The sequence below is a fragment of the Haliotis rufescens genome, unplaced genomic scaffold (assembly GCF_023055435.1).
Source record: "Haliotis rufescens isolate VD_foot unplaced genomic scaffold, xgHalRufe1.0.p SCAF_9, whole genome shotgun sequence".
In the NCBI taxonomy this organism is placed as follows: Eukaryota; Metazoa; Mollusca; class Gastropoda; order Lepetellida; family Haliotidae; genus Haliotis; species Haliotis rufescens.
The window spans coordinates 1,287,171-1,303,538 of NW_025964383.1; the positions used below are offsets into that span (position 1 = coordinate 1,287,171).

The 16,368-nt window shown below is 47.8% G+C and overlaps 3 protein-coding genes across 5 annotated transcripts in view; 2 read left to right on the plus strand and 1 right to left on the minus strand.

The window, feature by feature from the left end:
• LOC124110372 (zinc metalloproteinase nas-15-like) overlaps nt 1-10,497 on the minus strand; it is a 30,960-nt gene extending 20,463 nt beyond the window's left edge. For all 3 annotated transcript variants that reach the window (XM_046469686.2, XM_046469687.2, XM_046469685.2), the window contains exons 1-3: nt 10,305-10,497; nt 7,533-7,683; nt 6,994-7,096 (exon numbers count right to left, since the gene is read on the minus strand). In XM_046469686.2, coding sequence (XP_046325642.2) covers nt 6,994-7,096; nt 7,533-7,683; nt 10,305-10,340 — 290 coding nt within the window. In that variant the 5' untranslated portion in view covers nt 10,341-10,497. The remainder of the gene's footprint in view (nt 1-6,993; nt 7,097-7,532; nt 7,684-10,304) is intronic.
• A 1,283-nt stretch (nt 10,498-11,780) lies between these two features.
• Nucleotides 11,781-12,456, plus strand: LOC124110395 (histidine-rich glycoprotein-like). The gene is made up of 2 exons (XM_048391042.1): nt 11,781-11,998; nt 12,123-12,456. The coding sequence occupies exons 1-2, from the start codon at nt 11,781-11,783 to the stop codon at nt 12,454-12,456; spliced, it is 552 nt and encodes a 183-aa protein (XP_048246999.1).
• A 67-nt stretch (nt 12,457-12,523) lies between these two features.
• LOC125377466 lies at nt 12,524-16,055 on the plus strand. The gene is made up of 5 exons (XM_048391043.1): nt 12,524-12,951; nt 13,056-13,651; nt 13,744-14,323; nt 14,456-15,106; nt 15,305-16,055. Exons 1-5 carry the CDS (start codon nt 12,524-12,526, stop codon nt 16,053-16,055), a joined length of 3,006 nt encoding a protein of 1,001 aa, XP_048247000.1.
• Nucleotides 16,056-16,368: the final 313 nt, after the last annotated feature.

Below are 16,368 nucleotides of genomic sequence, written 5' to 3' on the forward strand. Positions count from 1 at the left end.
TTACAGCTTTATCGTCGTTTACAAAAAGTAAGAAATAGGTTTTGTAGTAGTAGTAGTTTGTTGTTGAGAACGCTGAAGTAAGATGAGCATACTGTAGATCACATGTTCGCAATCAAAGGAAATGTATTGGTTGTTGAAGAGACTTTAACCGTGTGTATATATAACGCGATTTGCCCGTCATTCAAGTCACAACAAATCTGCAGCCTGAAATCACGAAAGCCTGTGAATCGTGATATAAATATTCCATTTGAGTGGAGAGCGAACACTCATTAAATACACATAGAAAGGGGACAATGTTCACATCATCGATGTCGGCCTCTGAGTTGAAGCAACAACCACAAGGCGGTTTGTATAGAAACAGGAAACGTGACTTATCTATCAGGGACAATGCCAGGATGTCAGATGATACTGTAACTAAACCTACGAGCGTATCGTGGTGTCACCATTGTCCCTTCCTCGCAACGGGTAGATCTTTGTTATGCGTCCACATCAGGAAACGCAGGAGACATCGATAGAAAATCGGTTCTCACGAAACATACATTCCCCATTTTCACATCCTGACCCAGTGCGGTCATCTACGTCAAAAAGGTCATCAGGCAAAATCTCAGTTACCTACACTGGCCACCAGTGTACATCCCTCAGTTACCTAAACTGGGCACCAATGTGCATCCCTCCTATACTGGGCACCAATGTACATCCCTCAGTTACATATACTGGGCACCAGTGTACATCCCTCAGTTACCTACACGGGCCACCAGTGTACATCCCTCAGTTACCTAAACTGGGCACCAATGTGCATCCCTCCTATACTGGGCACCAATGTACATCCCTCAGTTACATATACTGGGCACCAGTGTACATCCCTCAGTTACCTACACGGGCCACCAGTGTATATCCCTCAGTTACCTACACGGGCCACCAGAGTACATCCCTCAGTTACCTATACTGGGTACCAGTGTGCATCCCTCCTATACTGGGCACCAATGTACATCCCTCAGTTACATATACTGGGCACCAGTGTACATCCCACAGTTACATATACTGGGCACCAGTGTACATCCCTCAGTTACATATACTGGGCACCAGTGTACATCCCTCAGTTACCTACACGGGGCACCAGTGTACATCCCTCATTTGCCTATACTTGGCACCAGTGTACATCCCTCAGTTGCCTATACTGGGCACCAGTGTGCATCCCTCCTATACTGGGCACCAGTGTACATCCCTCAGTTACATATACTGGGCACCAGTGTACATCCCTCAGTTACCTACAAGGGGCACCAGTGTACATCCCTCATTTGCCTATACTTGGCACAGTGTACATCCCTCAGTTGCCTATACTGGACACCAGTGTACATCCCTCAGTTACCAAACACTGGGCACCAATGTCATCACTCAGTTACCTATACTGGGCACCAGTGTACATCCCTCAGTTACCTACACTGGGCACCATTGTACATCCCTAAGTTACCTATACTGGGGACCAGTGTACATCCCTTAGTTACCTATACTGGGCACCAATGTCATCCCTCATTTGCCTATACTGGGCACCAGTGTACATCCCTCAGTTACCTATACTGGGCACCAGTGTACATCTCTTAGTTACCTACACTGGGCACCAATGTACATCACTCAGCTACATGGGCACCAGTGTACATCCATCAGTTACCTACACGGGGCACCAGTGTACATCCCTCAGTTACCTATACTGGGCACCAGTGTACATCTCTTAGTTACCTACACTGGGCGCCAGGGTACATCCCTCAGTTACCTATACTGGGCACCAGTGTACATCTCTTAGTTACCTACACTGGGCACCAATGTACATCACTCAGCTACATAAGCACCAGTGTACATCCCTCAGTTACCTACACGGGGCACCAGTGTACATCCCTCAGCTACCTATACTGGGCACCAATGTACATCCCTCAGTTACCCACAAGGGCCACCAATGTACATCCCTCATTTGCCTATACTGGGCACCAGTGTACATCCCTCAGTTACCTATACTGGGCACCAGTGTACATCCCTACGTTACCTACACTGGGCACCAGTGTACATCCCTCAGTTACCTACACGGGGCACCAGTGTACATACCTCAGTTACCTACACTGGGCACCAGTGTACATCCCCCAGTTACCTACACTGGGCACCAGTGTACACCCCTTAGTTACCTACACGGGGCACCAGTGTACACCCCTTAGTTACCTGTACTGGGCACCAATGTACATCCCTCAGTTACCTATACTGAGCACCAATGTAAATCCCTCAGTTACCTATACTGTGCACCAGGGTACATCCCTCAGTTACCTATACGGGGCACCAATGTACATCCCTCAGTTACCTATACTGGGCACCAGTGTACATCCCTCAGTAACCTACACTGGGCACCAGTGTACATCCCTCAGTTACCTACACTGGGCACCATTGTACATCCCTAAGTTACCTATACTGGGGACCAGTGTACATCCCTTAGTTACCTATACTGGGCACCAATGTCATCACTCAGTTACCTATACTGAGCACCAGTGTACATCCCTCAGTTACCTATACTGGGCACCAGTGTACATCTCTTAGTTACCTACACTGGGCACCAATGTACATCACTCAGCTACATGGGCACCAGTGTACATCCCTCAGTTACCTACACGGGGCACCAGTGTACATCCTTCAGTTACCTATACTGGGCACCAGTGTACATCTCTTAGTTACCTACACTGGGCGCCAGGGTACATCCCTCAGTTACCTATACTGGGCACCAGTGTACATCTCTTAGTTACCTACACTGGGCACCAATGTACATCACTCAGCTACATAAGCACCAGTGTACATCCCTCAGTTACCTACACGGGGCACCAGTGTACATCCCTCAGCTACCTATACTGGGCACCAATGTACATCCCTCAGTTACCCACAAGGGGCACCAATGTACATCCCTCATTTGCCTATACTGGGCACCAGTGTACATCCCTCAGTTACCTATACTGGGCACCAGTGTACATCCCTACGTTACCTACACTGGGCACCAGTGTACATCCCTCAGTTACCTACACGGGGCACCAGTGTACATACCTCAGTTACCTACACTGGGCACCAGTGTACATCCCCCAGTTACCTACACTGGGCACCAGTGTACACCCCTTAGTTACCTACACGGGGCACCAGTGTACACCCCTTAGTTACCTGTACTGGGAACCAGTGTACATCCCTCAGTTACCTATACTGGGCACCAATGTAAATCCCTCAGTTACCTATACTGTGCACCAGGGTACATCCCTCAGTTACCTATACGGGGCACCAATGTACATCCCTCAGTTACCTATACTGGGCACCAGTGTACATCCCTCAGTAACCTACACTGGGCACCAGTGTACATCCCTCAGTTACCTATACGGGACATCAATGTACATCCCTCAGTTACCTATACTGGGCATCAGTGAACATCCCTCAGTTACCTATACTGGGCACCAGTGTACATCCCTCAGTTGCCTACACTTGGCACCAGTGTACATCCCTCAGTTACCTATACGGGGCACCAATGTACATCCCTCAGTTACCTAGACGGGGCACCAATGTACATCCCTCAGTTGCCTATACTGGGCACCAGTGTACATCCCTCAGTTACCTATACTGGGCATCAGTGAACATCCCTCAGTTACCTATACTGGGCACCAGTGTACATCCCTCAGTTGCCTACACTTGGCACCAGTGTACATCCATCAGTTACCTACACGGGGCACCAGTGTACATCCCTCAGTTACCTATACTGGGCACCAGTGTACATCTCTTAGTTACCTACACTGGGCGCCAGGGTACATCCCTCAGTTACCTATACTGGGCACCAGTGTACATCTCTTAGTTACCTACACTGGGCACCAATGTACATCACTCAGCTACATGGGCACCAGTGTACATCCCTCAGTTACCTACACGGGGCACCAGTGTACATCCCTCAGCTACCTATACTGGGCACCAATGTACATCCCTCAGTTACCTACAAGGGGCACCAATGTACATCCCTCATTTGCCTATACTGGGCACCAGTGTACATCCCTCAGTTACCTATACTGGGCACCAGTGTACATCCCTACGTTACCTACACTGGGCACCAGTGTACATCCCTCAGTTACCTACACTGGGCACCAGTGTACATACCTCAGTTACCTACACTGGGCACCAGTGTACATCCCCCAGTTACCTACACTGGGCACCAGTGTACACCCCTTAGTTACCTACACGGGGCACCAGTGTACACCCCTTAGTTACCTGTACTGGGCACCAATGTACATCCCTCAGTTACCTATACTGGGCACCAATGTAAATCCCTCAGTTACCTATACTGTGCACCAGGGTACATCCCTCAGTTACCTATACGGGGCACCAATGTACATCCCTCAGTTACCTATACTGGGCACCAGTGTACATCCCTCAGTAACCTACACTGGGCACCAGTGTACATCCCTCAGTTACCTATACGGGGCACCAATGTACATCCCTCAGTTACCTATACTGGGCATCAGTGAACATCCCTCAGTTACCTATACTGGGCACCAGTGTACATCCCTCAGTTGCCTACACTTGGCACCAGTGTACATCCCTCAGTTACCTATACGGGGCACCAATGTACATCCCTCAGTTACCTAGACGGGGCACCAATGTACATCCCTCAGTTGCCTATACTGGGCACCAGTGTACATCCCTCAGTTACCTATACTGGGCACCCATGTACATCCCTTAGTTACCTACACTGGGCACCAGTGTACATCCCTCAGTTACCTACACTAGCACCGGTGTACATCCCTCAGTTACCTACACGGGGCACCAATGTACATCCCTCAGTTACCTACACTGGGCACCAGTGTACATCCCTCAGTTACCTATACTGGGCACCAGTGTACATCCCTCAGTTACCTACACTGGGCACCAGTGTACATCCATCAGTTACCTACACGGGGCACCAGTGTACATCCCTCAGTTACCTACACTGGGCACCAGTGTACATCCATCAGTTACCTACACTGGGCACCAGTGTACATCCATCAGTTACCTACACGGGGCACCAGTGTACATCCCTTAGTTACCTATACTGGGCACCAGTGTACATCCCTCAGTTACCTACACTGGGCACCAGTGTACATCCATCAGTTACCTACACGGGGCACCAGTGTACATCCCTCCTCAGTTACCTATACTGGGCACCAGTGTACATCCATCAGTTACCTACACGGGGCACCAGTGTACATCCCTCCTCAGTTACCTATACTGGGCGCCAGTGTACATCCCTCAGTTGCCTACACGGGGCACCAGTGTACATCCCTCAGTTACCTACACTAGCACCGGTGTACATCCCTCAGTTACCTACACTGGGCACCAGTGTACATCCCTCCGTTACCTATACTGGGCACCAGTGTAAATCCCTCAGTTAGTTACACGGGGCACCAGTGTACATCCCTCAGTTACCTACACTGGGCACTAATGTACATCCCTCAGTTAGTTACACGGGGCACCAGTGTACATCCCTCAGTTATCTACACTGGGCACTAATGTACATCCCTCATTTACCTATACTGGGGACCATAGTACATCCCTCAGTTACCTACACTGGGCACCAGTGTACATCCCTCAGTTACCTACACTAGGCACCAGTGTACATCCCTCAGTTACCTACACTGGGCACCAGTGTACATCCCTTAGTTACCTATACTGGGCAACAATGTACATCCCTCAGTTACCTACACGGGGCACCAGTGTACATCCATCAGTTACCTATACTGGGCACCAGTGTACATCCCTCAGTAACCTATACTGGGCACCAGTGTACATCCCTCAGTTACCTACACTGGGCACCAGTGTACATCCCTCAGTTACCTACACTGGGCACCAGTGTACATCCCTCAGTTACCTATACTGGGCACCAGTGTACATCCCTCAGTAACCTATACTGGGCACCAGTGTACATCCCTCAGTTACCTACACTGGGCACCAGTGTACATCCCTCAGTTACCTACACGGGGCACCAGTGTACATCCCTCAGTTACCTACACGGGGCACCAATGTACATCCCTCAGTTACCTACACTGGGCACCAGTGTACATCCCTCAGGTACCTACACTGGACACCAATGTACATCCCTCAGTTGCCTATACTGGGCAACAATGTACATACCTCAGTTACCTACACGGGGCACCAGTGTACATCCATCAGTTACCTACACGGGGCACCAGTGTACATCCCTCAGTTACCTACACGGGGCACCAGTGTACATCCCTCAGTTACCTACACTGGGCACCAGTGTACATCCCTCAGTTACCTATACTGGGCACCAATGTATATCCCTCAGTTACCTATACTGGACACCGGTGTACATCCCTCAGGTACCTATACTGGGCACCTCTCATATACTACTTATCATTGAAGTCGTATGCTTGGCATCTGGCTTGGCCGCTATAAGACCTACCAGCTGTGCATCTGGTAACAGTCGCTATAATGGACCTACCAGCTGGGCAGCTGGTAACAGTCGCTATAAAAGACCTACCCGCTGGGTAACTGGTAATAGTCGCTATAAAGAACCTACCTGCTATGCATCTGGTAACAGTTGTTATAAGACCTTCTTACTTGGAATCTGGTACAAGTCGCTATAAGACCTGCCTGCTGGGAATCTGGCACACGCTGAAATAAGACCAATCTGCTCGGCATCTGGTACACGTCGCTATAAGACCTACCCGCTGGGCATCTGGTAACAGTCACCATAAAGGACCTACCCGCTAGGTAACTGGCACAAGTCGCAAAAAGACCAACCTGCTGAGCATCTGGTAACAGTCACCATAAAGGACCTACCTGCTGGGCATCTGGTAACAGTCGCTATAAGGGACCTACCAGCTGGGCATCTGGTAACAGTCGCTATAATGGACTTACCAGCTGGGCATCTGGTAATAGTCGCTATAAAGGACCTACCCGCTGGGCATCTGGTTACAGTCGCTATAAAGGACCTACCTGCTTGGCATCTGGTACAAGTTGAGGAACTGTTCCTGTGTCAGCATCATGTCTAACTCGGCAAGGATGTGCTCCCCTGGGGCGACCATCCTGTGGGCGGCAACTGTAGTAAACATACAACAATACTTCAATATCTAGCGTCAATGATATCAACGAAACGAATCTTGTAATAATATGCTAGACTTACGATTGCCTTAGAGCTAAGTACTGTTGACAAGATCCACTCGCAGGCCTTTCTTTACATATCTGTCATTGACCTCTAAAGTATGGTAATTTAAGGACAAACGTTCACAACATTGATGTTCGTCAACAATGTAACAATAGCCACACAAACATTGAGAGTACTGTTGTACGTATATTATCGTCTAGGAGCCAGCAACCAGATATGGTCGTTGGATGAGGTTTGGTCAGGCGTTTGGACATGTTTGGCTAGGGTTACTTCAAAACTATATCTGATGAATCCCTAACTATATACATCTGCTCTAAATAATGTTCAACACAAATAGAGTGTAGGGCAGTCACCGCCGTGCACCACTCACCGTCAATGCCACCCAACTGTTTGGTCAGAATCTGGTCTATGGTGAGGTTTGTCGGGGGGTCGAGGGTCTTGAAGCTCCCAGGAGGTGGGTACTTCTTCTTTGGGGGTGTTTCTTGCCGGGGACGGGCGTGTGTTGCGATCCCCAGACACACCTGACAACAGTGTACACGTAATTAGCTCGCGGGATGATGACGGTACGAAATGTAACAAAAAGGTGTTTCCAGTTTTAACAACAAGGAGGGGATCTCTCGACAACATTCTGATACAGCTGTAACTTTTACAAAGAGAGAGTCAGGCAACATGTGCAGGATCGCTGATTGCTGGAGCTTCCTGTCAGCACATAAATACAATACTGTGATCCGATCATCATAAAGTTGCAATTCACATGGTAATACATAAATAAATAATGTATAATAATAAATAAATGACAAACATTATTTGATGACAATCTTTCATTCCACGACTGTTGATGTTACATCATAGTAAAGAAATAAAAGACAAGAGCTTACTCTCAGTGATTTCAGGGAGTCATTGAAAGATCGCAGAGAAGGATTAACGACTGTTGCTATGGTTATCGAGGGAAGGAAGTTGGGATTTTATGAAACGCCTAGACATTTTCGAGGTTTTTTTATAAGACCATGTATATTGTTAACAGAAGCATGACCTGTCTGCCTGCTCGGTACGCTGTGTCAGATACTACAGTTTCAAAGTATTACATAATGGCCTGGACTACTTAATATCATGGAATCGGATAAGAAAGGTCAGCGTTTCTTTCAAGACTGAACGTAACTCTTTAATGAAATATTATACCCCATCATACTTGCATTGTAGGCCGAAGCTAAGCCGTACTTTAACATTTTGCACAATGGCATCGTATTTGATTTCAATTACACACTAGAGTTGAAACCGAGTTCATTATGAGGGGATATTTCCCGGCAGCAGACCTGCTCAGCTCGAAGTATGCCCGACAACGTTATGTATGTCCTTTTTTGTCTCGAGGTCAAGTCTGTGTCCTATTTGTGTGTCTTTGTTGTGCTAGACTTTAATGTGTAATTGATTTACTTCCGAAGCAAAATGTGCCCCAGTTTCACATCCTTCTCGTAAAAGTCGACAGTGACCTGTTTCAGTTTGTCTTATTCTACTCCAACAACACAATTCGTTGCCCATCCTGACTGGATCGTCTCCCCCGTCTTTACATAAGTCAGAACCCACTATCGTATTGATTACAACCTCCAGTCGAGCATGGCTGATATAAACATTCAAATAACTGAAGCGTGTTGATATACATATTACGTATAATATATACAGATGATGTGAATATACAAAACAACCATTTAACAGCCGATATGTCACACGATTAAGGCAATAGTCGAGTGGTAGAGGCTTGTCGTATGGAGGCTTGACGTGAACGGCAGTTTGCTTCCCAACATGGACAGTCAACACCAGGCGTATCTGCTGTCAGCACCTGCAGCGACTACTATCCTATTGGCCGTTACGTCATGAATGTGTACACATGCAGTGCGTTAGTGAAGCTAACTAGTGATACCCGTGTGCCCGTTACCGTATATAACTTCCTATTCACTGTTCCTATTCTGTTGTACACGCGATTCATGCATTGTCTTCAGCATGTCTATTGTTGTTTTAATATTGAAACTGTCGCATTTACGTGGCCGTTCAAGGGAATCGGAGCAACCTTTTTAAGGGGCATTTTGTTTTGAGATGAGCATTTTTGTTAAATGTCTAGGAGCTCGTTTTTTTCGAACGGACACAAGTGCTCTTTTTTTAAATTATCAAAATACCGAACGGTATTCTTTTTAGACCCTTGTCTGAAATAGACGAACACATCATGATGATCTATAACGTTACATAGTAACTCACTTACTTATATACAAACACAACATGTTAACTACGTATGGCTCGATCCTCTTACGTCCAGTGCTACAACCGCAGCATGTGTGGGATAACTGTGTTTGTTTGCAACAGAACCTGCCTAAATATTATTGTAAAACTACATGTCCTACCATGAGGCGAGTTTTACGAAGAAAACATGAATTCTATTACATGAATGAATTTCCCATTGAATCATATTATATATTGGCAGCATTGATCACTGTGGAATTGTAGGCGCGCCATATACCCGTCTCAAGAAACTGTTTCGTATGAAACTGCATGAAATAACAAGAAAACAAGTGAATATTAAATTGAAAACACGGTATGTTGTTCTAAAGCGTGGAGAAAAACAGTCGCCACTTAATACTGTATACTACACGTGACCTCGCCGGCCAGACCATTTCCGTGCTGGCTCTGCTGGCCTCTTAAATACCTCGCGTATAACTGATACAAACCTAGCACGGGCTCCAGTACATAGAATATTCCTACCAATCAGCATTATGTTGTATATCTTAAACCACATCTCAACCTTGTGCCCTTGCCTTGACAATGTTAACATATCAACACATATAAGTTCAAACCAACTTTGACGTCACTCATATATCCATGGACGACACGTGTTTTTATATTGCAGTACCACTGTAGTCAGTTGAATTTGTATAAAAAATTAAAATACAATTTGAAAATACAAGCGGGAAAACTGGTATGCATTGTTTTCTTCCATTTTTCGCACACGGTGACAAGTCTACAATCAATGGCATGCCTAGCATCGTGAGAGTTCTCTTAATAGATAAAGCATAGTTATGACAGAGCTTTGTGATAATTACTAAAACATGCAGATGTCACTGACCACATTTTGAAAAATGAACTCCCCAGTACTTACCACCAGCGCGATCGAGACCAACAACTTGCTCCGCATGTTAAAACTTTTAAAAGCCAATTTCGTCTGTTTCCGTGTTATGTTTTAATGTTTACAGTGTGTGTCGTGGTGTGAATGAAGACTCCGACATAACGCCACCTATTTATCCCAGTGAGGAGGTGCGTCAACAATGACCTGTTTTCCTCAACCCATGGAGCGGAACAACGAGTCATCGTGGGCACATCGCGTTATAACAGGGCAAGCAGTGTGACGTCACTCACGGGGTTTTCATTCATGATCATTTAAGCACAGGACATTGAGAACTAAACCTTCACATCAACCTACATATGTTTTATTTTGGACGACGAAAGAATCTCTTCATTACATGTACATGATACGTCTACAAGCAAACTAGAATTCTTCTTTCTGGCGATGAACTGTGGCTGTATTTTCTGCCCTCTCCATGACAGCACAACTGAAATTTTCGTTTTTAGTAAGAAAGAAAGAAGAAATGGAGTGGCGCGATGATTTTATTACCGTCTTCGCCATACTTGTGGTCCTGCGCAGATACCAATCCATGGTACGACAAAGAATATCGAATAATCGAAAAAAATGATAAATACAAAATTCTTTGGAATAGGCCCGTATACAGCCTTGGCCCTATCCAGGCCAACAAACCTCATCTTGTCCTTTTTTTGATAAATTCAATGAAATCATTTATATCATTGAACTTTCTGTACCTTTGGGCATGTATGTGATTGACAAGATTCAGGAAAAACATGGCAAATGTGCGGACCTCGCTTTCGAATTGTCACGCTTGCATCCCAAGTACCAAGTTGTCCGACTCCCCATTGTTCTCGATGCCTTAGGTTTGGTACCTCCCAATCTGTTGACCGACATTGGCTGGAGGCTGAAGGCTCGAGTCTACATATTCTCCGAAAAGTTATGGGTGGGTTCCATTAGACAGTACTTCCTGGGAGAAGGGCCATTCGCTGTCCGGGTTGTGTGTAATAATCATAATAATAATAATGTGTGTATTTATAATGCGCCAAATCCTCACGTTAGGCATTGCTAGGCTACCATCAAGGGAAGCCTACCAGAGATATTGAAAAACAGTGAAACAAAGTACTGACATCCACTGATACAAGGACGTATGTTCCTGAGATCCATCTCTTCACCCGAGTGTCGGGCTCCATTGCCGTGTGATATGTAGAACAACGTATGCAAAAGAGAACTCAGTACAAACAACTTCATTTTTACGCTAATCAACACGGGAATTAAATGTTAAGCAAAATATACGTATTATCCTGGCATTGTTATTCATATATATATATATATATATATATATATATATATATATACTAAGAACGTTGAGATTAGCTCAAACGTGGTCGAGTACATAAACAACTTAAACTCCATAAACTCCCACAACATTTACTTAGTCACATCGTACGCCCACAATTAATTATCCTCACAGTCTAAATTTATTAACTGTGAAGGATGTTCTTCAACTATTACAACACTTCAACCATCTGCACTTCGGTTGGCAGTGCGCATGACGTAACGCCACGACCTCTGACCCTGACCCTCGACATCAGTCAGTGCACAGACACCGCCAAAGGGGAAGGACAGACACCGCCACAGCAGAAGGACAGACACCGCCACAGCGGAAGGACAGACCACGAGGCCATGCTCTGTAGTCGTTACTGGGACAGTCTGTAGATGTAACTGTAGCCTGTAGATGTAACTGCCAACAACATCTGTGTACAGACATTACGAGGCAGCTGTGTACAGACACCACGAGGCAGCTGTGTACAGACTCTAAGAGGAAGCTGTGTACAGACATTACGAGGCAGCTGTGTACAGACATTACGAGGCAGCAGTGTACAGATACCACGAGGCAGCTGTGTACAGACACTACGAGGAAGCAGTGTACAGACACTACGAGGAAGCTGTGTACAGACACGAGGAGGCAGCTGTGTACAGACATTACGAGGCAGCTGTGCATAGACATTACGAGGCAGCTGTGTACAGACACCACGAGGCAGCTGTGTACAGACTCTACGAGGAAGCTGTGTACAGACATTACGAGGCAGCTGTGTACAGACATTACGAGGCAGCTGTGTACAGACACCACGAGGCAACATCATCGGTAATGAATCAAACATACTCGTAAACTCTCCACATTTCCCCTCAGCAGCGTCTGTGGAGAGTTTACGAGTATATTTGATTCATTACCGATGATGTTGTTGGCAGTGTGTACAGACTACACGAGGCTGCAGTGTGTACAGACACCACGAGGCAGCTGTGTACAGACACCACGAGGCTGCATTGTGTACAGACACCACGAGGCAGCTGTGTACAGACACCACGAGGAAGCTGTGTACACACACGAGGAGGCAGCTGTGTATAGACATTACGAGGCAGCTGTGTACAGACACCACGAGGCAGCTGTGTACAGACACCACGAGGCACCTGTGTACAGACATCACGAGGAAGCTGTGTACAGACACGAGGAGGCAGCTGTGTACAGACATTACGAGGCAGCTGTGTACAGACACCACGAGGAAGCTGTGTACAGACACGAGGAGGCAGCTGTGTACAGACATTACGAGGCAGCTGTGTATAGACATTACGAGGCAGCTGTGTACAGACATTACGAGGCAGCTGTGTACAGACACCACGAGGCAGCTGTGTACAGACACCACGAGGCTGCAGTGTGTACAGACACCACGAGGCAGCTGTGTACAGACACAACGAGGATGCTGTGTACAGACACGAGGAGGCAGCGGTGTACAGACATTACGAGGCAGCTGTGTACAGACACCACGAGGAAGCTGTGTACAGACACGAGGAGGCAGCTGTGTATAGACATAACGAGGCAGCTGTGTACAGACACCACGAGGCAGCTGTGTACAGACACCACGAGGCACCTGTGTACAGACATCACGAGGAAGCTGTGTACAGACACGAGGAGGCAGCTGTGTACAGACATTACGAGGCAGCTGTGTACAGACACCACGAGGAAGCTGTGTACAGACACGAGGAGGCAGCTGTGTACAGACATTACGAGGCAGCTGTGTATAGACATTACGAGGCAGCTGTGTACAGACATTACGAGGCAGCTGTGTACAGACACCAAGAGGCAGCTGTGTATAGACACCACGAGGCTGCATTGTGTACAGACACCACGAGGCAGCTGTGTACAGACACCACGGGGAAGCTGTGTACAGACACGAGGAGGCAGCTGTGTACTGACATTACGAGGCAGCTGTGTACAGACACCACGAGGCAGCTGTGTACAGACACGAGGAGGCAGCTGTTTACAGACATTACGAGGCAGCTGTGTATAGACATTACGAGGCAGCTGTGTACAGACATTACGAGGCAGCTGTGTACAGACACCACGAGGAAGCTGTGTACAGACACGAGTAGGCAGCTGTGTACAGACATTACGAGGCAGCTGTGTACAGACACCACGAGGAAGCTGTGTACAGACACCACGAGGCAGCTGTGTATAGACATTACGAGGAAGCTGTGTACAGACACCACGAGGCAGCTGTGTACAGACACCACGAGGCCGCTGTGTACAGACATCACGAGGAAGCTGTGTACAGACACGAGGAGGCAGCTGTGTACAGACATTACGAGGAAGCTGTGTACAGACACCACGAGGAAGCTGTGTACAGACACGAGGAGGCAGCTGTGTACAGACATTACGAGGCAGCTGTGTACAGACACCACGAGGCAGCTGTGTACAGACTCTACGAGGAAGCTGTGTACAGACATTACGAGGCAGCAGTGTACAGATACCACGAGGCAGCTGTGTACAGACACTACGAGGAAGCAGTGTACAGACACTACGAGGAAGCTGTGTACAGACACGAGGAGGCAGCTGTGTACAGACATTATGAGGCAGCTGTGTATAGACATTACGAGGCAGCTGTGTACAGACACCACGAGGCAGCTGTGTACAGACTCTACGAGGAAGCTGTGTACAGACATTACGAGGCAGCTGTGTACAGACATTACGGGGCAGCTGTGTACAGACACCACGAGGCAACATCATCGGTAATGAATCAAACATACTCGTAAACTCTCCACATTTCCCCTCTACAGCGTCTGTGGAGAGTTTACGAGTATATTTGATTCATTACCGATGATGTTGTTGGCAGTGTGTACAGACACCACGAGGAAGCTGTGTACAGACACGAGGAGGCAGCTGTGTACAGACATTACGAGGCAGCTGTGTACAGACATTACGAGGATGCTGTGTACAGACACGAGGAGGCAGCTGTGTACAGACATTACGAGGCAGCTGTGTATAGACATTACGAGGCAGCTGTGTACAGACACCACGAGGCAGCTGTGTACAGACACCACGAGGCAGCTGTGTATAGACACTACGAGGCAGCTGTGTACAGACATTACGAGGAAGCTGTGTACAGACACCACGAGGCAGCTGTGTATAGACACCACGAGGAAGCTGTGTACAGACACTACGAGGAAGCTGTGTACAGACATCACGAGGCAGCTGTGTACAGACACCACGAGGCAGCTGTGTATAGACACCACGAGGAAGCCGTGTACAGACACTACGAGGAAGCTGTGTACAGACACCACGAGGCAGCTGTGTACAGACACCACGAGGAAGCTGTGTACAGACACTACGAGGAAGCTGTGTACAGACACTACGAGGCAGCTGTGTACAGACATTACGAGGCAGCTGTGTACAGACACCACGAGGCAGCTGTGTACAGACACCACGAGGAAGCTGTGTACAGGCATTACGAAGAAGCTGTGTACAGACATTACGAGGCAGCAGTGTACAGACACTAGGAGGCAGCTGTGTACAGACACAACGAGGCAGCTGTGTACAGACACTACGAGGAAGCTGTGTACAGACACCACGAGGAAGCTGTGTACAGACACTACGAGGAAGCTGTGTACAGACATTACGAGGCAGCAGTGTACAGACACTAGGAGGCAGCTGTGTAAAGACACCACGAGGGAGCTGTGTACAGACACTACAATGAAGCAGTGTACAGACACCACGAGGAAGCTGTGTACAGACACTACGAGGAAGCTGTGTACAGACATTACGAGGCAGCAGTGTACAAACACCACGAGGCACCTGTGTACAGACACTACGAGGAATCTGTGTACAGACACCACGAGGAAGCTGTGTACAGACACTACGAGGAAGCTGTGTACAAACATAACGAGGCAGCTGTGTACAGACATTACGAGGCAGCAGTGTACAAACACCACGAGGCAGCTGTGTACAGACACTACGAGGAAGCTGTGTACAGACATTACGAGGCAGCAGTGTACAAACACCACGAGGCAGCTGTGTACAGACACTACGAGGAATCTGTGTACAGACACCACGAGGAAGCTGTGTACAGACACTACGAGGAAGCTGTGTACAAACATAACGAGACAGCTGTGTACAGACACCACGAGGCAGCTGTGTACAGACACCACGAGGCAGCTGTGTACAGACATCACGCGGCAGTTGTGTACAGACACCACGAGGAAGCTGTGTACAGACACCACGAGGCAGCTGTGTACAGTCACCACGAGGCAGCCGTGTACAGACATCACGAGGCAGCTGTGTACAGACAACACGAGGCAGCTGTGTACAGACACCACGAGGCAGCTGTGTACAGACATCACGCGGTAGTTGTGTACAGACACCACGAGGCAGCTGTGTACAGACACCACGAGGCAGGTGTGTACAGACATCACGATGCAGCTGTGTACAGACACTAGGAGGCAGCTGTGTATAGACACCACGAAGCAGCTGTGTACAGACACCACGAGGCAGGTGTGTACAGACACATCGAGGCATCTGTGTGTACAGACATCACGAGGCATCTGTGTGTACAGACACCACGAGGCAGGTGTGTACAGACATCACAAGGCACCTGTGTGTACAGACATCACGAGGCATCTGTGTACAGACATCACGAGGCATCTGTGTACAGACACCACGAGGCAGGTGTGTACAGACACCACGAGGCAGGTGTGTACAGACATCACGAGGCAGCTGTATGTACAGACACCACGAGGCAACAGTGTACAG